This window comes from Macrobrachium nipponense, chromosome 22 (assembly GCF_015104395.2).
Source record: "Macrobrachium nipponense isolate FS-2020 chromosome 22, ASM1510439v2, whole genome shotgun sequence".
Classification (NCBI taxonomy): domain Eukaryota; kingdom Metazoa; phylum Arthropoda; class Malacostraca; order Decapoda; family Palaemonidae; genus Macrobrachium; species Macrobrachium nipponense.
Genome location: NC_087213.1, coordinates 54,141,793 through 54,165,377, shown reverse-complemented (window position 1 = coordinate 54,165,377; position 23,585 = coordinate 54,141,793). Strand labels below are relative to the sequence as shown.

The 23,585-nt window shown below is 45.2% G+C and overlaps 1 protein-coding gene across 3 annotated transcripts in view; it reads right to left on the bottom strand.

The window, feature by feature from the left end:
* Positions 1-23,585, bottom strand: part of LOC135198661 (histone-lysine N-methyltransferase SETD1-like) — a 184,947-nt gene that overhangs the window by 83,999 nt on the left and 77,363 nt on the right. For 2 of the 3 annotated variants that reach the window (XM_064226454.1, XM_064226452.1), the window contains exons 6-8: positions 23,361-23,568; positions 6,980-7,210; positions 4,670-5,989 (exon numbers count right to left, since the gene is read on the bottom strand). In XM_064226454.1, coding sequence (XP_064082524.1) covers positions 4,670-5,989; positions 6,980-7,210; positions 23,361-23,568 — 1,759 coding nt within the window. The remainder of the gene's footprint in view (positions 1-4,669; positions 5,990-6,979; positions 7,211-23,360; positions 23,569-23,585) is intronic. The other variant, XM_064226453.1, reaches the window with a different exon arrangement.

The window sequence follows — 23,585 nt, the reverse complement described above, 5'->3', positions numbered from 1 at the left end:
GCAGCTGAGTGCTATAACAAATCCACCACTACTCAAAGAGAGGAAGACAGTTTAAACGATTCGGGACTCGGTCAAGTCCGCACGAGTCAACTATGTTCACACGAGTCAACTATGTTCACACGAGTCAACAATGTCCGCAGTCTGCACGAGTTGACTGAGGGAAAGAGAAAACGAGGTGCTAGAAGTGGGAGGCGGTGGGAGAGGAGTTACAACGACGCTCCCGCCTCGTCCAAAAGCGATCGTACATACTTGAAAGCATTCCTATATGAAACTAAGTTAGAAATCTCTGAAGCTAGAATATCTAACTCAGCGAGAACTTTAGATACTACAGACAGTGTAGACTTGAAAGAGAAACATTAATCGAGGCACTAGTAATAGATTTGCCAATAGCTGAAGAGGAAGCAGGCAAAGAACGAAAACTAGCATTACGTAGAAAAAGGAATATGCTAGCAGAACATCTCCATAAAATGTCTATACCTACATTATATATTATTAAACCTATGCATGCTAACACCTCAAACTAGGTGTTGAAGACAACAGAGTGCGCCTACAAAGCGAGTATTAACGCTGACCGAAACGGTCTTTATGTGAACGCTTCAACATTCCCAGGCGATCGCTTTAACGGTCCTAGGCGATCACTTTAACAGTCCTTTGGCGAACGCTTTAAACGAGATTCAGACCATGAAAAGGGCGAAGTAGGTATTGGAGGGCACAGAATCCCATCGTCCCGAGAACCGACCCGGTTCCCTGGCAGCAGACGTTTCCAACTGTCGCAGGGCAGTCCTAGGCTCGGGCTACATACAGACGAGGGCACCAACACCTTACTTCTAACAGGGAACGCGAAAATGAGCGCACACTATGGAGGGATTCGGAACGTTCCCGTCACGAACTCAGTTCAACTTGTATTAGAACTAAAATTAGGTTAATGTTCTAACTTCTCGTTATGCTTTTTCTGAACTGAATGGGGAGCAGAAGGCAGAGCAACAAAGGAAGTCAATAATAGCCTACTAAAATGCCAAGTCTGAGTAGGGATAGCCTGACAGGTTCAAGTCCTGACCTAACTAATTGCTTTTGCAATCTATTAGTTTCCAGTCTTTCCTATATCTGACATATTCAGGCATAAATTTCTCAGAACAATTCCCAATATTCCTCACATCTAGTAGTTCCAAGATCACACACTGTATCCTTGCCAGTACAAAGGAATTTTGATCAACTTCTCATTTCACCATCCTGGTTACACCGAAAACATTCATACATACCCTGATGTTATTGGTTTTGCTTCCAGTGGAAGGTATCCTAAGAAAATGAAATTACAATACCGTAAACAGGCGTAAAACAGCCAAACTTCACAGAATACCAACAATTGCCGAGCCATAATGGCAGCAGCAAGGAGAATTCTGACAAGAGCTAAAACATTCGAAACACACCTGCTGGAGAACAGGTAAACTAGACAGTCATTCGGGCAGACATTCAATTTTTTTTGTTTGAATGTTGACTCGCCTAATCGGTGGGGAGATATAGCTAAATTTAACAGTAGGTAAGATTCATCTCAAATAATATAATATACAGAATTTAGGCCAAAGACAAAATGCTAGAACTTATAAGTGCATCTTCACCATGATCAGAAATGAAAAAGAAACCAATGGTGACCTAAGGATTTGTTGTACTAACAGAATTGGGCAGAGCCAAGATCTTCATTATTTCAAATCAAGCATAAATAAATAACAACTGTAAACCTACAAATAGCAAACATTTCCTTCACCAAGTTCTTGAACACGCTTACGACACCAAAATGTTTCAAAACTTGTGCATGAATTTCCCCCCAACTTTACATGAATTTAGTACTTGCAGTCACTAAAAGAATATGGCTCAATTTTCTGCCATAAATCAAGGATTCATTGCTAGAGCATTAACTGATAGCTTTCCATTGTGTTTCAACACTTGCACATAATCTACACTGAATTTGATAAGAATATTTTAGACTATACAATTTAGCCACTAAATTTAAATCCAGACTTCTTAGTGCTAATCCAACAGCTGAATATGTAGCACTGTGAAATTAACCCTTAAACGCCTATTGGACGTATTTTACGTCGAGATAAATTGTCTTTTGGGTGCTGACCGGACGTAATTTACGTCAACATATAAAAAGTTTTTTTTTTTTAATTTGAGGAAAAATACTTATAGGCCTACCAGCCGAAAACTTTTGAATCACGCGCCTTGGGGGATGCTGGGAGTTCACGGATCAAGGTGTTGTTTTGTTTACAATCGTTCCGCAGGCGCGCAAGCGCAAATTTCTTTCTTATCGCACTAAAAAGTATCAGGGACACATCTCGGAAATTATTTCGTCCCTTTGACATAATTTTTGCACCATTTTAAATTAGCCGTTGCATGGAGTATTATATTTGAAAATGTGTGCATTTTTATGTAGAATACAACAAAAAAATACTCATAATTGTAGCTTTCATCAGTTTTGAAATATTTTTATATAAATAACGATGTGCCAAAATTTCAACCTTCGGTCAACTTTGACTCTACAGAAATGGTCGAAAAACGCAATTGTAAGCTAAAACTCTTATATTTTAGTAATATTCAATCATTTACCTTCATTATGCAACAAATTGGAAGTCTCTAGCACAATATTTCGATTTATGGTGAATTTATGAAAAAAACTTTTTCCTTACGTCCGAGCGGTAACTAAAAACAATCCATAGTTGTAGCTTTTATCAGTTTTGAAATATTTTCATATAAATAACAATAAATGCCAAATTTTAACCTTCGGTCAACTTTGACTCTACTGAAATGGTCGAAAAACGCAATTGTAAGCTAAAACTCTTATATTCTAGTAATATTCAATCATTTACCTTCATTTTGCAACAAATTGGAAGTCTCTAGCACAATATTTTGATTTATGGTGAATTTATGAAATAAAAAACAATTTCCTTACGTCCACGCGGTAACTCTTCCGAAAAAATCATACGTGCGATTGTCGTAATGTTTGCACCATTTTAAATTAGCTGTTATATAAAATTTTATATATGAAATGTGCACAATTTCATGTAGAATACAACAAAAAACAATTGAAGGTTGTAGCTTTTCTCATTTTTAAAATATTTGTATATAAATCACAATAAATAGAAAAAAAACCATGTTAGGTCAACTTTGACTCTACCGAAATGGTCGAAAAACGTAATTGTAAGCTAAAACCCTTACAGTCTAGTAATATTCAGTCATTTATTTTCATTTTGAAACAAACTAGAAGTCTCTAGCACAATATTTAGATTTATGGTGAATTAAAAAAAAAAAAAAAAAATTTCTTTCCCTCTGTGCGCGGATTCTCCGCCACAAATCTCCGAAATGACGTCGCATTCTCGGAATATTTGCTCCGTTTCATATTAGGCGTTTCATAGAGTTTTATATATGAAAATGTGCGCAATTTTATGAAAAATACAAAAAATAATAATTGAAGGTTGTAGATTTTCTCATTTTTGAAATATTTGCATATAAAATTTTTTTTTTAAAAACTACATTCGGTCTCAACTTTAACTCGTCCGAAATGGTCGAAAACTGCAATTGTAAGCTAAAACTCTTACAGTCTAGTAATATTCAATCATTTATCTTCATTTTGAAACAAATTGGAAGCCTCTAAAAAAATATTTAGATTTATGGGGAAATTTTTGAAAAAAACTTTTTTTACATCCGCGCGTTACGAATTCATGCATCATTTTGTGATGATATTTTCTCTGTGTTGCTTTGATCATTTTACAATGTTTTATATACCAAAATGATTGCAATTTAGTGTACAATACAATGAAAACAAAATTAACTTGTTAGCTTTAACCGTTTTGCTCACAGCGCGATTTGAATACAATTATATATGAAATTTTATTTTTTGCGCTATCATATACCGCATTATTTATATATGATAATGATATTTTTTTTTCATTTCTGATGGTTGCATAATGAACTTCAGGCAATGACAAAAAAGGAGCCAAAAATGAACTCTTAATCTTGAAAACTAAGCGCACTGTGAATTTTTGAAAAAAATATTTTTTCCGCTTCAGCGCTCACTCCGAGACCCCCTAGGCATACAGGAGACGATTTTTATTATACCCCTTGGGCGTTTAAGGGTTAAAAAGCAATACCTAAAAATGAATCTTGATTTCTTTGTAAGTCACATGTAACTCTAAAAGTGGTTCAGATAAAAGCAGAGGGAGTGTAGCATGAGTTCTGTCACTGTCTGAGGCTTCAGTGGCTAACCTGCTCATTAACTAATATGCCTACAGCAAAATCTTAGCTGAATGCCTATTACACCTACTTCAATATAACCTTCTGTTTATTCAACTGCCTTCAGTTTTGGCTAAATTGCATACACAGAGAAAAATGGCTTCAATATAAGCTTTCTATTTACTCAGCTGCCTTCAATTTTGGCTAAATTGCATGTACAGACAAAAATGGCTTTCTTACTGCCTCATTGGGATCATACAATTCCTGACACAGTGTTCAATGTGGGTAAACTTTAGTTAATCACAGTAAAAATTTTCATCTTAATGAAACTTCAGTCAAGTAATGTAAATAAGTTACTCTCACTCTTAGCATGTTGCTAATTCCAAGTTCACAGGTTAACTCTGTTATCATAAGTGCTACTTCTTAAAATATGTTTACTTACTTGATAGTAGGATCATGATACTGCCCACTCTTATGAGTCGCATTACCGGGATCTTGCACTGCTGAATACCCAGGGCCAAAGTAAGGTGCATATGGGTTCTGACCTGCTAAGTTAGTACCAGGAGGTGGGTGGGTCACATTAGAATAACCTGCAGGGAGTGCCATGTAACCAGGGTTATAGCCAGGATAGCCTGATACAAAGTTTGGAGGATAACCAGGTGGCTGCTGCCAAGAATAAACAGATTCTGTTGCCATGGGGTGACTTGGATATCCACCGGGCAAATATGATGGATACGTAGGAGGCGGCGCGTATTGGTTGTACCCTGGAGGAGCCCCATATCCAGCTCCTGAACCTGGCACACCAGAGCCTGCAGGGGGAATGGGGACATCTCGATGAAGTATAGGGTCTTCCGTGGAACTTAAACTTGACAAACTCATTCTATCATCGTCTATTCCATTCACCTGACTTTCTTCATTCACTGGTTCTTCCTTCACTTCCGATTTCATATCTTTATCCTTTTCTGTGTCTTTAGTTCTTTTTTTCGCCTTCTTTTTCTTTAGCTTTTTTAGTCTCTCCCTATTTTCTTCCCTCTCCCTTCTTTGGGCTTCCTTTTTCAACTCTATACTTTTTTCATGCCACTGTAAATATACTTCTTGCGACAAAAAAGGCGACGGAGGTGTTGACAACGGTTCTAAAATAGTTTCGAGTAACGACCAATTTGACTTTCCTTCACTACTACTAGACTCTTTGGAACCCTCCCCAACCTCACTCTCACTTCCTGAATCCGAAGACGTGCACGAGTCCGAGTCTGACCCACTACTCCCCGACGATGAGGCAGTACTTTGTTTGTCTTTCACTTTCTTTTCTTCCGGCACTACAATGTCCTTCTTATCTTCATCCTCATCACTGCCCAAACCCAATGCCAGAAAGGGAGGTGCCATACCACTATCTTTATTCTGGAGAAGCATAGCAATTCTCGTATCTAAATCTAAATTCGACTTGTCCTCCTCCTCTTCCGACTCGGGTTTTGGCTTACTGTTCACCGCGATCTCCATTTTTTCTAAGCGCTCATCTAACTTAGACTTGCCACTAGACTCGGTATGAACCTTGTTCTGAAAGGGACTTTCGTTCTGAGTACTTCTTTGATAATCCATTGAGGGAAACCTGGAGGGGTCCCAGGAATGATGGGAGTTTGAGGAATGATGGTCGTTTGACGGTGGCACTATGTGAGGCTGGGTGTGGGACGCCCAGCCCTGCGTTGCCATACTAGAGGCAGCACTACTTGTGCCCCAAGGGTGACCAGATACAACACCTTGGTATCTGAAACCAGCAAAATTAATGTTAGTGCAAATAATAATGAACAAATCTTCACTCAAAAACACTGCAGCCTAATTCTTCAAGGCAACAAGTATGTAAATTACCAAAATGACACCCCTCAACTATATGGAATTAGATAGGATTCAATAGTATCATACTTTGTAAAATTTTAAGAAAAATCAGTCGCAGCTAAAAAAGTAATTAACACACTTCAAAGTCAATACAATATTCAAAGATGCTGCCAAGAAATGAGCATGGTTTTTCTTTTGCCACATACTGCAATGCTTTCTGCTTTTTACTTTCTTCGTTCCCTACCTTGTGAACCAACTCCCAAATTCACCTTGTTTCCAATTTCATTCTATATCTGAGAGCAAATCTTGTGGGTCGACAAACACTATGAGTATCTTAGCAATTTGACTGTTGGAAATACTTCATAAAGATGATGCAAGTTGGAACTGCTAATCCCATAATTTTGGTCCATAATCAGTGACCAGTTAGTGAAATTCTACAGCTCGACAGTTTGTCAAGTGTATCAGTGTAATGTCAGCTTAATCTAAAAGATCTTTTAAAATTACAATTCTACATTTAAAATATATGAGGCAACTAGGATATTCTTGCCAAAACTTTTCACTGCATGAAAATTTGGCATAGCTTTCAACCTTCATATAAAACCCTCTTTTCACCTATCACTGGGTTTCTAGGAAAAGTCTTCAGGTACCCAAATTCTTTTTTATATCTTAGTCCAGAAAGAAGCCTGTCATAGCACGTGCATGTATCGCATGAAAGAAAAAACAGAAACAATATACATAATACTGTAACACAGAAGTCTATAAATCCTCACTCAAATATTAACATATTAACCAAACCTGAAGTCAAAATCAACCAGTTAATCTAGAAAGAATATGTTCTGAGTTATCATCAAGAACTTTCAGCTGAAATAAAACACACTTCATCAACATTGTTCAATAAACAGGCAATGAACTTAACACTTACCCTCCTCTGAACCCTGAATAGGGATACCCTTGGTAATGGTGATGGTATTGTTCATACCCCTGAAAGTTTTGCTGCTGCTGCTGCTGCTGGTATTGATAAGGCTGCTGACGTTGATCTGGGTAAAACGATGAGGGCATGGTTGCATTTGCAGACGAAGGAGGTGGCTGAAAAACTGCACTACTGCTACTGCTGCTGCTACTGCTGCTAGTTTTTCTTGACTCTTCGTACCTACTGCAGATTGGAGAATAGTGGCAATATTAGTTCATCTATTGTAAGAGTGAGCAATACCGTCACTATTAATTCCATGAAATTTAGGAGTAATTATAAAATTCCACTAAATAAAACACAGTACTAACAATCTAAGGTCCCTGTAACTAACCATGTTTCATCATTCAAAATTAGTCCTGAGATACCCAAATTCTATGACAAAGAATGACATGGAAGATAAAGTGATACAATCTTTGTCGGTTTTCAAAAAGTCCACACATACTACTAACACCAATTAATCATGCAAATTACAAGGCAAGCATACGGCGAGATTAAGCAAACTAGTATTGTCAATTGATCAGTAACATCATTGCTTCAAATACTAGTGAGGCAGAGGGCTTCTGCAAAATTCTGCAACTGTGTTTCATCTTTCACAAACCTCCAACCTTCCTTCCACACAGGAGGGGTAGTGCAATCAGTGCACCTAACGTGGTGCACTGTCGGCAATACTAATAGGTGTTTGAAGTGTCCCTTCAGCCCCTAGTTGCATCCACTTTTTTTACTTTTGGGCCTTTTACTTGAGACCTTCTATCCTGCTTCCTTTCTTCAGTCTCGCTGTCCAACAATTGTAGGGTTTTTCCTTGTATTCATCTTCTTTATTTTCTGGGTCTCTTTATCCTGTTGTCCAACCACTCCTCCTCCCTCTTTTCACTGTATTAGGCTCTAAACTGCTGGAACTGCCCGAGCTTTGCTTGACAGCCTAAACATCATAAATCACTCATAAATCCAACCCCTCATCTTCCAGTTTTCATCTAAGTAAGTCTGGGACTTCCACACCTAATTTGAGTTTCTATTGCACCCTGCAAAACTCACCAAGACTGTCACTTACCCTCTGGGCCATGTGAGGGACATATCGAAGTCATCTCCGCCTCATCATTATCCCACTTACACAAGGAACTTCCACAATTACATTGCTGGTATCATTTCTAACTCTGGCCCCCCTGACATCTGACACCTAACATTCAAGTTCACGCTTTCTTCAGACAGTTTAACTGTTATGCCATAATTCATGTCCCAACACTAAGACATATACAAAATTTATGTAACCTTACCTTTATATCCAATTTCAATCTACTATTTGATTTCGAAATTTTTTTCATCCTGCCCAATGTCTGATATGCCTTTTTCAGTCTGTCGCTAAATTTAAACTGAAGGGAACTTACACTAGATATCACTGCTCCTAAATATTTGAAAAATTCAACCTCATTAACTCTTTCTCCACAACTTCTCTTCCATCTTCAACCACTTTTCATTACCAAATATATGAGAAGGGCAACACTACAGAGGAAATATCATCCCCTTGTAGCTCTTCACTTTTAACAGGGGATCATCATGACAAAACCCTATTACCATTAACTTTGCATCAAATTTCCTTGCAGATAATTTTAATTACTGAACAGGAATGCCATAATGACATAAGACCTTCCATAATGTTTGTCAGAGGGCTTGTCCTAATCAACAAGCCATAAGAAGAGGATTTCTACATTCTATCTGTCAGCAGTCTATTATCAGTACAAGACACTATGAAATGCATTACCTACAAAACAGTCTTGGCTAAATAAACTCTCATATGAAAAAATGTAACATTAAAATACATATAAAAATGAGTACAAGGAATCCACATACAGTATTCAATACTCTCTAAACATCTCTATCACCCTAAAGAAAACCCTAAAGAAAAGGCAGTTACTTAAAATCTGTCCTGTCACATGCAAAGCCAAGCTCAGATGCACGACAAAAATCTGTATTCACAGAAAAACAGCAGAAAAAATCAAATCGACTAGAATACAGAATGTAGGCCAAAGGTCAAGTACTGGGACCTACGAGGTCATTCGGCACAGAAACAGAAATTTATAGTGAGAGGGTTTGAAAGGTGTAACAGGAGGAAAACCTTGCAGCTGCACAATGACATCACAATTTGTCATAAATTGTATTTTTCCTAAATATACAAACCTGAGGTCTTTTAACATAAGGAATGTACTTACGGCGTAGCTGGAATTACGGCCATTGAATTTTGAACAAGGTGGTTAGGCAGTAACTACCATGGGGCAGGCCCGGATGTAAACACTCCACTTTGCCTTTCGGCCCAGGTTCAGATTGAGGGGTGGCATGAGGTGGGTATATTTGTAAAGGACCTCAAGGTTTGTATAGTTAGGAAAAATACAATTTACGACAAATTGTGATTTGTTCCGACACGTAATACAAACCCTCGGTCCTTTAACATAAGGAAGACTCACTGATTGGTGGAAGGAATCTGAGTGAGCCTCTAGAACTGACTAGAGTTCTGCACACCTAGGGTACTCCTCCTGGTCGTAAGAGCGAGGAGGAGTGCCCTGCTGCCTCTGACAACTTAATCGGAGTATAAGAGCTGCATGATCAAGAGTCAGACTTCTGGGCCTTTTCGAAATGAGTAAGGAATCGTGACTCATCTGAAAAAGGGCTGTGAAGAATATTGGCGTTGGAGACATTAATGCAAAGTTCTAAGAAGGGTTTGCATTATTGTCAGTCTCCTTCCTCCCCTTGCTAGAGGAAGGAGCGGGATTTCTTCTATGATTCTGATAAGAAACATGAAAAGGATGCTCTATGTGTAAGCTTACTGCATCAATCGTCCGACCGGCCAGTGTGAGTTCGAGTCCTATCCTCAACCTGAAAACAAGGAATGGAGGGACGAGGCGTGGAAGGGGGAGAGCCAGTTCCTCTCGCATCCTTCTTACCTCTACAACTGCACACCATGGATGAGATGCAACTTGTCCTCTTGAAGGAGCTGGGTAAGCAAACACATCTTGCAAGCATCCACCACTGGTCCAGGGAAATCGAGGTTCCAAGGACCTGTGGGCAGTCCCGAAAGGAAAGAAAGATATGGTCGCAATGACCTATTCATCTTCCTGTCCGACATATTCTTCGGAGTGATGTCCAGTACCCATCTACTGGTCTATCCATCTGCAGCGAAATCTTTCGCTGTCTCGTATCCCACTGCGGCAAAGTCTCTCACGGTCTTGTCGTCTCCGCAGTGGATAAAGACACCGACACTCCATGGTGGGTGTTGATAGATATGGGTACCGGAACACGCCAGTAGGACGAAGTAATGACTGATCTGGATCAACCGATACAAAGTTCACAGCGTAACTCGTGACGGTCTCGGACGCTTCGACAGCTGCCGACTGACTGCGTTCGGTTGTGTGAGGCGAGCCATCCATGCCTCCGAGGCGTAGTCATGTGACCCTCGCCTTTTGAGGGGTTATGCCGAGAGACCATACAAATCGTCTATCTGTTGCCACCGATGCTGGAAGGCGAGATGATGATTCTCTCAAGGCATGTGCCCAACAGACGAAAGTCAATTGCCTTCTAGAGGCCGAGGTCACTGATGGGAAGACAGAAGTTCTCATAGTAGTTGACTCTCAACTAAGTAGAAACAATACTATGTGCTGTTGAAGACGAAGGTGATGGGTGAATGCAGACCTACGTCTTTACAGCTGAATCGAGAGAAGTTAACTCTCATGATTCTGAACGCAGAAAATTCCCGCCAATGAGACCAACCCGTGAAGACGGCTTAATCCCTGTTGTTTTACAGAGGACTGAAAACTCTAAACGGCTACTTCATTGCTGTTCGGTGAGAAGTCGGAGTTGCACTGAAAGTGGAGCCCTTTTCAGTAATGAAAACACAGGGATTGTACTGCCTGAAGAACCGCTTCTCATGGGGTGAATCAGGGAGGACATCTACAGTGGACCCCCTGTATTCGCGTTCTCCAGATTCGCGGACTCACACAGTCGCGGATTTCTCTCGGGAACATTTCCCTGCATTATTCGCGGAAAATTCGCGCATTCGCGGTATTTTTCTATGATAAATATCCACAAATTCCTGGTTTTTTTGATGAATTTAATCATAAAATGCACTTTGTGTGATAAAACTATTAAAAAAAACCATGTAGGAAAATTTTTAGTGGGTTTTCTTGAGTTTTAACTAACAAAATAGGCTGTTTTTAGCATTTTTATAGGGGTTCCAAACATTCGCGGGTTCTAACTATTCACGGGGGGGTCTGGTACGCATCCCCCGCGAATACGGGGGGACCACTGTATATACTTGGAAATAGAACTGGCAGGGCGGGGAACAGGTGATGTCTTCCGTTTTACATCTACAATTCGGGGTGGACAATGAACAATTGCACACCTACGAATACGAGATATATTTAGAAGACAAACTCAGATATCTGAAGAAATCATTCCGCGTCATCGCAGCGGCAGGTGCGATGCAGTGGGAGACTAGGCTACAGACTTCTGTTACCATGCAGTAAACAAGATAGATGATAGCGAGTCTAGTGAAATATCTCTGTTTGAAAATTCTCGCAACGCAGAGATTCGGGCAGAGATTCGGTTCGGTAGTCAATCATCGCAGAGGAGAGAGACAATATCTGACTGTACTATCTCGGAGAGCCAGTTGGTACTGGGCTGCGGCAGGCAGGGCTGGCAGGCAGCCCATGCACTGCTATCTCTCGCTCACTTGTCATCCTGAGTTGCCAGGTAATCCATTCCAAGATGGAATGCGTTCGGCTAGAACTATCGAGCGCAAAAAAATACGCTCAAGCATTTGCACTTAATCTAAACGGATTTCGGTGAATGCAAACGCTGTGGTGTTGTTGTAACAATACCACAAGTATCTCAAAATCGAAACTGGTAACTCCTGGGAGGTTTGCAGTGCAGTCCCGAGTTGCAGTTCAATTAGGAGGATACTATTCGTCTCAGTCACAACCCGTTGAGTTAACTACGGTATGTGCCTACACCTCGGACAATTTAACTGATAACAGAATCATGTTGTGAGGGCAATATACGTAGTATATTTGTAGGTTCCTGTACATAGACCTCCATCCTAAATTCTCTTCCATTTGAGGAAGAAGAATAAGGGCTGGAAGCCGACACCCTTCATTCTCTACTGAAGAGAGCGAAGGTGAAGTTTTCCCGAAGGAAGACTTCTACAGTGAACAGGATACTGAAGACGATAGTTCAAGCCGAACTGGATGTTCCCACCCATTCTTCTCTATCCCGGGGTTGGCCACCTACTGAGGCGACAGACCTTCAGGTCCATCCAGGCTGAGCCCCTCCCGAGATATTCTTCCTTTAGCAGCAGTACTTCCCTCGAACACTAGAAATTCCAGGAATTTGAGCATTCGGCGAGATTCCTGATTATCGTTGTAACAATTATCTGGGATTCTCGTCTGCAAATCGTAGAAGACCAGAACACTTGGAGAGTGCTAGAAACTGAAGAATTCTAAGCGCTTGGCGAAACCACCCCCCAAATTCGTCCGACGATCATCGGGTGGTGGTCCTCCCAATTCCTGTAGAAATCGAGGATAGGGCAAGATCCTTCCTCAACGACGGGGACTTAGGTCCGGTAAGACCTGAAGGTCCCTCCAGGAACGCAGTCCTAGATATGGAATCCTAAGGAGAACGCCCTGCAGGATCCCTCCCCTTCCCGTTGCAGCCATAGGGAGAGAGGGAATGGGGGAGGAAGATTGGACACTTGCTCGCCTTCCCAGTAGAACTAGCAGTTGGAGAAGTGAGTATGGGCAGCCATCACCGGCTGCTCAGAGTCTAGGAAAACTTTACCGTCTGGAGAAAATGTTTTCCCGAGGAGGGTTACGAACTCGTACTGTAGGCTAAACGTCTGCCGCCACCGTGACCGTCGTCTAGGTGGGGCTGAGCGTGCACCTGACAGGAGAGAGCCGATACCGTCCTCCGACGCGTCCCAGTCCTCGTCGAGGTCGAAACCTCTCAAGAGGACCGAAGACGGAGCCCACCCCGGTCTCTGTGTGCATGGTCCAGCGGGACTGTCACATCAACAGCGGTGATGGTCACTCTGAGAGTCTGGGAAGCGTCACTGTCCTCACCAGCCCTCCACGATCTCCTCCAACCACTTGAGCGAGGATCTGTTGGTCCCAAGACCGAACCAGGCTTGAGGCTGGACCGTAAGAAGTGCATTCATCACGGTCACTCCTGTTTGCCTCGTTCCTCCAAGTGTAGCCTGAGGAGGTTGAAGGGACAGGTGAGGGAGACCTGACGCTCCTACCTTGCCAACTAGCAGAACCAGTAGGCTGGGAGGACTGTAGGCGATTACCAAACCACAGTGATGATTGAGCTACCGGTCTGGACCAGCGGTCTTCTTGCGGAGATACCCTGGACCAAGGACGGAGTATCGGTCTCTTGCGTCAGGAGAGCTGCTACGAGCGCTCCTCCCCTGCCTACCAGCAGAACCGGTAGGCTGGGAGGACTGCAGGCGATCACCAACCACGGTGGCAGTCGAGCTGCAGGTCTGGACCAGCGGTCTCCTTCCGGAGAAGCGCTGGACCGAGGATGGTAGTGTTTGTCTTGTGCGTTAGGGGAGCTGCTTCCAGCTGTGCGAGCCGTCCGGTCCCGGTGGGAGTGATGGTTGGGTGACTGGTAGTGTCCACTAGCGCAGTGAGAGCGAGCAACGTCCTCTCGAGTGCCCAGGCGAGGCTGGACCAAGTCCAGGCGAGGCTGGACTAAGTCCAGGCGAGGCTTAACCAGATCCAGGCGAGGCTGGCCCAGGTCCAGGCGAGGCTGGACCAAGTCCAGGCGCGGAACCTATACACCAGATCCACCAGGCTGAGGAGGGCAGGTCCAGGCGAGGCTGGCCCAGGTCCAGGCGAGGCCTGGCCCAGGTTCCAGGCGAGGCTGGCCCAGGTCCAGGCGAGGCTGGCCCAGGTCCAGGCGAGGCTGGCCCAGGTCCAGGCGAGGCTGGACCAGGTCCAGGCGAGGCTGGACCAGGTCCAGGCGAGGCTGGACCAGGTCCAGGCGAGGCTGGACCAGGTCCAGGCGAGGCTGGACCAGTCCAGGCAGGCGGACCAGGTCCAGGCGAGGCTGGACCAGGTCCAGGCGAGGCTGGACCAGGTCCAGGCAAGGCTGGACCAGGTCCAGGCGAGGTTGAACCAGGTCCAGGCAAGGCTGGACTCAGTGGCCAGGGGGGGAGCCTCTTCCCAGCCTCACTACATGAATGGTCTGGTGGGAACGTCACGTCAACCCTGGGAAACGGCAGATTGCCGCGAGAGCGATCACTGGCCTGGCGGGAGCCGCCTGAGCGACTGCCACCAGTCTTCCGCTCCGTGCCTCGGTCCTGGCAGCGAGCAGGCTCGGCTGCCTGGACCCTGGCTGCACAGTCACCCGTGGGCGACCGTACAAGAGAGGTTCTCGTGAACGAGCGGCCGAGACGGTACCTGTGGCCGAGGCAGAACCTCTGGCGCCAGGAGAGAAGGTACCGGTGTTAGCTGGTACCCCTCCGGTCCCTGTCTTCTTCTTCCTTGTGGAAGGAGAGACGGGCCCCGTTCCCGAAGGAACAGGAGGACCAGCGGAAGCCCCAACTGTCCCACCGGAGTGGGAAAGACCCTTAGAGGTCTCTGAGCGAGACTTCTTAGGGGGGGAGGAGGCTACCTTCTTCTTTATCGGCTGGGGCCTCGGAAGTCGAAGGGGAAGAGGTGGCAGAAGACGACGACAACACCTTCCTCTTCTTCCTGGACTTCCTCTTTGCCAGTTCCCTCAGGACAACCGACAGGTCCTCCATCCAGGACGCAGCTGGGGCAGTTGCGGTAGCAACACGGCCCAACTGCACCTGTCCGGAGGGACCTGCGGGAGCAGCAGTGGAGAGAACGCTTCCTTGAGGAGGGTTATGAAACTTACCTGGCAGGTGAAGCGTCTGCCACCCCAAGACTGGTCGGTTGCACGAACGCGACCGTCGTCTGGGTGGGGCTGAGCATGCACCTGACAGGCGACAGCCAATACCGTCCTCTGACTCTTCCAAGTCCTCGTTGAGGCCGAAACCTCTCTGAAAAAAAGAAATTAATTAAAAGAGGGCTGGATGGCCCGCCTCCACCGGTCTCTGCGTGCATGGACCTGCGGGAACGTCACGCCAACCCTGGGTACCGGACGATTCCTGCGAGAGCGATCGCCGGTCTGGCGAGAGTCACCTGAGCGACTCCTACCATCTTCCGCTGCATGCCTGAGTCCTGACACGGTGAGCATACTCAGCAGTCTGGACCTTCAGTAACGCTCGCAAGCGGGCGGCCAAGACAGTTCCCGGTCTGAAGGTGGAACGGGAGAGGAGATACCAGCAGTGGCCGGTACCTCCATGGTCCCCGTCTGCTTCCTCCCCAACAAAGGAGAGACAGGCCCCTTTCCCAGAGGAACGGGAGGACCAGTGGAAGACCAACCTGTCTCACCGGAGCGAGACAGACCCTTAGAAGTCCTGTGACAAGACTTCTTAGGGAGGGAGACCACCTTCTCTTTTACGACAAAGCCTTAAAAGTCGAAGGGGAGGAGGCATGAAGATATGATGATCTCGAAGAGGAGGATGACGACACTTGACAAGCTCTCTTCCTCTTCGGTTCCTCCAAATTCTGCCAGACTTCTACCCTCAGGAGTAGATAAACCTCACAGGGCAGCGTGACAGCTTCATCCAGTGACATAACTCCCAGGTAGTAGTGGTAATGAATATGATTATCAGCAAGGGATCAGTACACACACTCGAGGATCGGTACGCAACATGCTACGAGTCATAGGTACAATTCCAAGGTTAGGATAACCAATACAGAGAGCATCCAACCAATACTGCTGAAAACATAATCACCACTAGTCTGTAAAATAAGGAAGAAAAAAAAAAATTAAAGTAATGAGGATGCTCCTCACGCATACAAGGGCACCACCCTCTGAAGTGAGAGGAGATCCTCCAACATCAACATTGCACGCCCATCCTTCTACCTTCTTCCGATAGTAAGTGAAAGGAAGAAGAAGAGAAATTACCATAACAACAAAACATGGACAAACCTTTTAAGTTCCCTCGGTGATGTGTAAGTGTAATTTCCGGATGAATACAAGTCCCGTTACAGGATCAATATCACGTACGTTAAATACATGCCTCATCCTCACGTTAAATACATCTCATCCTCATGCAGGTCTGAGCTAGTGTTAAAGGGCGAAAGAGTGTAAATAATATGTTGGCATACCTTAGCTGCCGACTCGTAACACAAGTAGAGGGGCGGTTACAAAGGATATCACAAAAATGATATTGTTATGATACAATAAAGTTTCATACATACTTACCTGGCAGATATATACATAGCTAAGACTCCGTCGTCCCCGACAGAAATTCAAATTTCGCACCACTCGCTAAAGGTAGGTCAGGTGATCTACCGGCCTGCCCTGGGCGGCAGGACTAGGAACCATTCCCTTTTTCTATCATATTTTCTCTCTTCCACCTGTCTCCTGCGGGGAGGCTGGGTGGGCCATTAATTGTATATATCTGCCAGGTAAGTATGTATGAAACTTTATTGTATCATAACAATATCATTTTCATACAATCAACTTACCTGTCAGATATATATATAGCTGATTGGCACCCTTTGGTGGAGGGTAAGAGACAGCTAATTATGGAATAGACAGGTAAACAACATACGTTGTAGGTATAAATAAACCTTGGTTCCTACCTGATAGGTGGTAGACTTTGTGGGTGCTGCCCAGGAGTCTGCATCACCTCAAGAAACTTTAGCGAGATATATGATCTATGGCCAAGAGTTCTTGTGGGTCTGCCGATGGGGTCTTATCCGCTTACTCGGCAGAGCCTGAAAGGACTTTGTCAATGGGTGCTGATCCACTTATATGACAATCCACTTATGACAATACACCTTATGAAGGAGCACACAACCAATCCCGACCACCTGATCCTAACCACCATGTTAGTATAAAAAATTGTTCCGAGTTATCCCCAAACTCTTCACAACAACCATAACTCAAAAACCAACTTACACACACACACACATAATTTTCAAAAAAAAAAAAATAATAATGATATTCATCTAATAAGATATCACAAGAGTTCCTTACTGAACAATAGTGACTGGCCGCCAGTGCGACGTCTGCACTTAGTCAGCAGAAAGTGTAGAACATATCTAATAGACGTTACGTACCATTTAAGGATTGGTGTTAGCTCCTATACCCAGGATCGTATCCGCAGACACGAAAGGACCTAGAGAAAAACATTTCTCGTAGGTCACACAAACGTCTTTCAAGTAGTGAGATGCAAACACTGAGTTGCACCTCCAATATGTCGCTTCCAAGATATTCTTTAGCGACATATTTCTGTGAAAAGAGAGAGACGTCGCTACTGCTCTGACCTCATGTGCTCTTACTCTCAAAAGTCTAAAAGAGTCGTCCTTACAGACTTTGTGAGCGTCTGTAATGACGTTCCTTACAAAAAAGGCTAAAGCATTTTTGGACATAGGTCTTGTAGGATCCTTAACAGAGCACCAAAGACCTTGTCTAGAACCTCCCATCTGTTTCTTCCTCTGCAGGTAGAATTTTAGAGCTCTTACCGGGCAAAGAGACCTTTCAGCTTCTCTACCGACGAGACCCGATAAGCCTTTAACTTCGAAGTTCTTAGGCCAGGGATTCGAAGGATTTTTGTTCTTTGCCAGAAACAGTGCTTTAAACGAACAGATGGCTGAGTCTTGTTTGAATCCTACTTTATCATCAAGGGCGTGCAGGTCACTAACTCTTTTAGCTGTCGCCAGTGACAAGAGAAACAAACACTTTCTCGTTAAATCTCGAAACGAGGCCATATGAGGAGGTTCGAACCTTTCAGAAGACAAGAACTTCAGAACAACATCGAGGTTCCAGCTAGGAGGAGATGTATTCTTAGACTTCGTGGTCTCAAAGGATCTTATAAGATCGTGTAGATCTTTATTGTCTGCAAGCTCTAGGCCTCTATTTCTAAAGACGGCCAAAAGCATACTCCTGTAACCCTTTATAGTGGATACAGAAAGATGTGATTCTTCTCTCAGGAATAACAGAAAATCGGCGATTTCGGTCACAGAGGTACTGGAGGAGGACAACTTCTTCCACTTACACCATCTTCTAAAAACCTCCCACTTAGATTGATAAACTCACATAGTGGAATCTCTGCGGGCTCTAGCGATCGCGCTTGCAGCCTTGCGAGAAAAACCTCTCGCTCTGACAAGTCTTTCGATAGTCGAAAGGCAGTCAGAGCGAGAGCGGGGAGGTTTTGATGATACCTCTCGAAGTGCGGTTGTCTGAGAAGATCCATCCTTCTTGGGAGGGATAAGTCTACTGTCCACTCCACTACCTCTGTGAACCAATCTTGTGCAGGCCAAAAGGGGGCTATCAGGGTCATTTTCGTCCCCTCTGAAGCCACAAATTTCTTTAGCACTTGTCCCAGAATCTTGAATGGGGGAAATGCATAGACGTCTACATGAGACCAGTCTAGAAGGAAGGCGTTGACTGTTAGAGCTCTGGGGTCTTCTACCACTGAGCAAAAGACTTCCAGTCTTTTTGATAGGAATGTGGCAAACAGGTCCACATGAGGAGTCCCCCATAGAGACCAAAGACTCTGACAAACTTCTGAGTGGAGGGTCCATTCTGTGTGAAGGACCTGGCTCCTCCTGCTCAGCCTGTCTGCCCTCACGTTCCTTATTCCCTGAACAAACCTCGTCAGGAGGGAGATGTTCCTTTGGGAGGTCCAAAGTAGAAGATCTCTTGCGAGCTCGTACAGGAAAAACGAGTGTGTCCCTCCTTGCTTCCGAATGTAGGCAAGGGCGGTGGTGTTGTCCGCGTTTACTTAAACTACACTGTTTGTCACTATAGGTTCGAAGTTCTTTAGAGCCAGGTGTACAGCTAAAAGTTCTTTGCAATTTATGGCCAGGACACCTGAACTGTATTCCAGGTGCCTGACACTTCTCTCTTTCCTAAGGTTGCTCCCCAACCTTTTTCCGACGCGTCGGAAAACAATACAAGGCTTGGGTTCCGAACCTCCAGGGAAATACCCTTGTTCTCCTTTAGTGGGGGCAACCACCATTCCAAGTGTTGTCTCATCTCCACTGGAATGGGAAAACTGTCCGAGAGAAGTCCTGTCTTCCAGTTCCACGATCTCTTGAGGAAGAACTGAAGAGGACGAAGATGAAGTCTTCCTAGAGGAAAGAACTGTTCGAGCGAGGAAAGGGTCCCTAGAAGGCTCAACCATTCCCTCGCTGAAGTACGTTTTTTCCCTAAGAAGAGAGAGACTTTCTCTAAGCCTCTCACGAGTCTCTCTTGAGAAGGAAATACTCGAAAACCCCGAGAATCCATCTGAATCCCCAGATAGACCAAGTTCTGGCTGGGGATCAGCTGAGACTTCTCGAGGTTTACGAGTAATCCCAATGATTTTATCAGGTTTAGGGTCAAAGCAAGGTCCTCCAAACACTGTCTCTCTGATCTGGCTCTGATGAGCCAGTCGTCTAGGTACAGAGAGATATTGACACCTTTCAGGTGAAGCCATCTCGCCACATTTTTCATCAGGCTTGTGAAGACCTGAGGAGCAGTGGACAGGCCGAAACACAAGGCCCTGAACTGGTAGATCCTTCCCCCCGTCATGAAACGGAGGTACTTCTTCGACGAAGGATAAATCGGGACGTGAAAACAGGCATCTTGGAGATCCAGAGAAACCATCCAATCCCCTTGGCAAAGAGCCGCAAGGACTGATGCAGAAGTTTCCATGGTGAACTTCTCTTTCTGAACAAATTTGTTCAGAGCGCTGACGTCTAGAACTGGTCTCCAGCCCCCCGAGGCTTTTGCAACCAGGAAAAGGCGATTGTAAAACCCCGGGGAGTTTTGATCCAGCACTAGTTCTATCGCTCTCTTGTCCCACATCTGATCCACCATTAGTCGAAGAGTATCTCTCAGAACAGGGTCCTTGTATTTGGCGGACAATTCCCGCGGAGTTGAAGTTAGGGGAGGACTGTCCTGGAAGGGGATGTAATATCCCTTCTTTATCACAGACATCGACCAAGCGTCTGCATCGATGAGTGCCAAGGCATCCGCAAATCCCAGGAGCCTGGCACCTACTGGTGTTTGGAGGATCCTTGCATCACACTCCCCTTTTAAAGGGACGGAATGAAGATCTACCTCTCCTCTCAGGCGCTTTCCTTTTTGAGGGAGCTCTAGAGGGAGGGCCTCCTCGAAAGGGCTGAAGAGACGTACTCGCCCCTTTCTTCTCTCCCACTACCACAGGCCTCTTCTTTCTGGAAGACTGAAGGAGAAGATCCTGGGTCACCTTCTCCGTTAGTGAACGGGAAATGTCCCTCACCAACTGAGAAGGGAACAGAAAGTCAGACCTGGGAGCAAACATCAAAGCTGCTCTTTGAGAGTGCGAAACCGCCTTGGTCAGAAAGGCGCTGAAAACGGACCTCTTCTTCAAGAGTCCCGCTCCAAATAACGAGGAGACTTCCCCTGAGCCATCCTGTACCGCCTTGTCTATACACGACAAGATACAGAGGAGAACATCAGGATCAAGGCCCTCCGAGTCATGGGCCTTCTTGGCCATCACCCCAAGGGACCAATCCAGGAAATTGAATACTTCCAATACATGGAAGAGTCCCTTGAGGAGATGATCAAGCTCAGAAAGACCCCAAGTCACACGAGCAGAGTTCAGGCCATGCCTTCTTGAAGCGTCTACCAGACTTGAAAAGTCAGCTTCCGCAGAAGCTGGGAGAGAGAGTCCCATATTCTCCCCTGTCTGGTACCAAATACCCCTTTTGCCTGTAAGTCTAGCAGGGGGCATACAGAAGACAGTTCTGACCAGATCCTTCTTCGTTTTCATCCAGTTATCCAGAGACTGGAGAACTCTCTTCATAGAGATGGTCGGTCTCATTTTCAGAAAAGACGAAGATTTTGGCGTCTTGGAGCAAGAAAAGAGCGCGAGCGGAGAAAGAGGAGCGGCAGGAGTTAAGGAATCTCCATATTCCTGAAGAAGAAGAGAAGTCAAGACCTTGTAATTTGAAAGCCCTTCTCTACCACGAGCCTCGTCTTCTGAATCCTCTTCAACAAAAGGATCAGAAGGAGAATCCGTCTTCAAATCTTTCCAAACCTCTCTCTCTGCGGGAGACAAACTCCTAGCCGGAGAGGGGCTAAGAGCATGTACAGAGCCCCTCTGAAACAAAGCTGGCGTCTCGTGCCTGGCTGGCTCCTCGCGCTTGGCTGGTGCCTCGCGCCTGACTGACTCCTCGCGCCTGGCTGACGCCTCGCGCCTGACTGGCTCCTGGTGTTTGGCTGGCGCCTCGCGCCTGGCTGGATCCTCGCGCCTAACTGGCTCCTCGCGCCTGGAAGGCTGCTCGCGCTTGTCTGGCGTCTCGCCTGGTTGGAATCTCGCGCTTGGCTGGTGCTTCACGCTTGGCAGACGTCTCGTGATCGGAAGGCATCTCACGCCTGGAAGACACCTCACGTCTGGCAGGAGCCTCGCGCCTGGCAGGAGAAAGAAGACGAGACTTCTTGATAGGAAGTCTAACGTCCTTCTTACGAGGAGAATCTTTCGAAAGAACTCCGACCAACGAGGCTAACTGTTCTTGAACCGCTAAAAGAATCCTCTTGGAAGCCTCTCCAGCGTCCTCTTCAACAGGAGAGGGAGACCTCGAAGGAGTTTTACTCGGACTGTCATAACAGGGAGACGTCAAAGCCACCTTCGCCTTCTTGATCGCGGATGGAGCTTCATCAGAAAAGCGCTCGGGGCTCGAGTCAAACAAAGGCTCTTTCCAGTGCCTTTTCAGGGGCCTGGAAAGGTCCGAATCCTTCCACCCTCGTTTAGGTGAAGGAGAACCGGACGACGAGAAACACTCTCGGAGGACGCTTTTTCTAAAGCGGTCCTGAGCAGTCTGTTGCGCTACAGAGCCTGCTGAAGGGACGCCTGACCGGTGGGGATTCTCCACAACCTCCGTAAGGCTTTCGACTTTTCTTCTCCTCTGGGCTTGGGAGCTTGAAAGAGGTCTAGGCCTGGGAGCGTCGCACTCACTTCACTAAATACGTCACTTTCACTATCCTTACCTTTCAGGGCAGCCATTTTGGATTTCATCCTATGAAGTGTGACCTTCAGATCAGCGATCTCCGAGGCTGAATCTGAATGCAAAGCCTGTGAGGGCCCTGATAAAGAGGGAGAATCAAATGCATGGTTTACAGAAGAGTTAGAATCAGGAAAAGGCTCAATAGGCCTTGTACTACCCGCACCCTTAGATGCAGCCCTTCTAATTCTATCCCTCTCTAACTTCTTCAAATAAGAATTTAAGAGTCTTCCATTCCTCAACACTCAACCTTTCACACTCATAACAGGTGTTAGTCAAAGAACATTCAAAACCTCTACATTTACGGCATACAGTGTGAGGATCAACCGAAGCCTTCGGTATCCTCATCTTGCAGCCTACATTCACACACACTCTCACACTAACACTTGAATCAGACATTCTGTAGAAAAATCAAAAGCAAGTCCAAATCCAGTCCACAGTAGCGAATGCCAAAACAACGATCCAGGTACGTCACCAAAAAGTCCGATGAAAGAAGATCAATTGCCTTGAAAAACGAATTCTAGTCAGGAGGTAGTAACAACAATGTTGATACCACCGGCGACAGAGAAAATATGATAGAAAACAGGAATGGTTCCTAGTCCTGCCGCCCAGGGCAGGCCGGTAGATCACCTGACCTACCTGTAGCGAGTGGCGCGAAATTTGAATTTCTGTCGGGGACAACAGAGTCTTAGCTATGTATATATCTGACAGGTAAGTTGATTGTATGAAAAGTGGGTTTGTATATTAATTGAAAAACAAGGACAAACCTTTGTTTAGTATTAATATTAAACACCGTATATGCATAATTATTTAAAACACAAAAAATAAACCAAAAGGATCCCACCGGGAAAAAAGATCGACCAGTCAGCCGGAGCTCACAAACACACGTCTTTATCGGAAGATGGCCGAAAGCAAAGTGGCATGTTTACATCCGGCCAGGCTAGCCTGCCCCACGGTAGTTACTGCCTAACCACCTTGTTCAAGATTCAACAGCCGTAATTCCCCAGCTAAACCGTAAGTACATTCCTTATGTTAAAGGACCGAGGGTTTGTATTACGTGTCGGAACAAACAATGGTTAAGAATGGGTGGAAAGTCAGATGGAAGAAAGAGAAAGTGAACGGACGTATTCAGCTAAAAGGAACAAAAGAGGTTGCAGTTAGGGGCTGAAGGGATGCTGCAAAGACACTTAAGTAATGCCTACAGTGCACCTCAAGTTGTTTCTAAGACAAACCTGTTTCTTTCAAAATCATTCTTTTCCGTGGTTCGCCTGTCCCTTTCCCTGCTCGGTTGAGGCTGGGTTTCCTCTTCCGGCGGGGGAGGAGGAGGGGGTTTGGCAGGGGGCGGTGGTCTCTTCCTAGCTTCTTTGGCTTCTTCTTCTCTCTTGGCCTCCTCCTCTAGCATTTCCCCGACTTCCGCGACCCGTTTCTTACATTCCTTTCCTGCACCAACAAAGGTA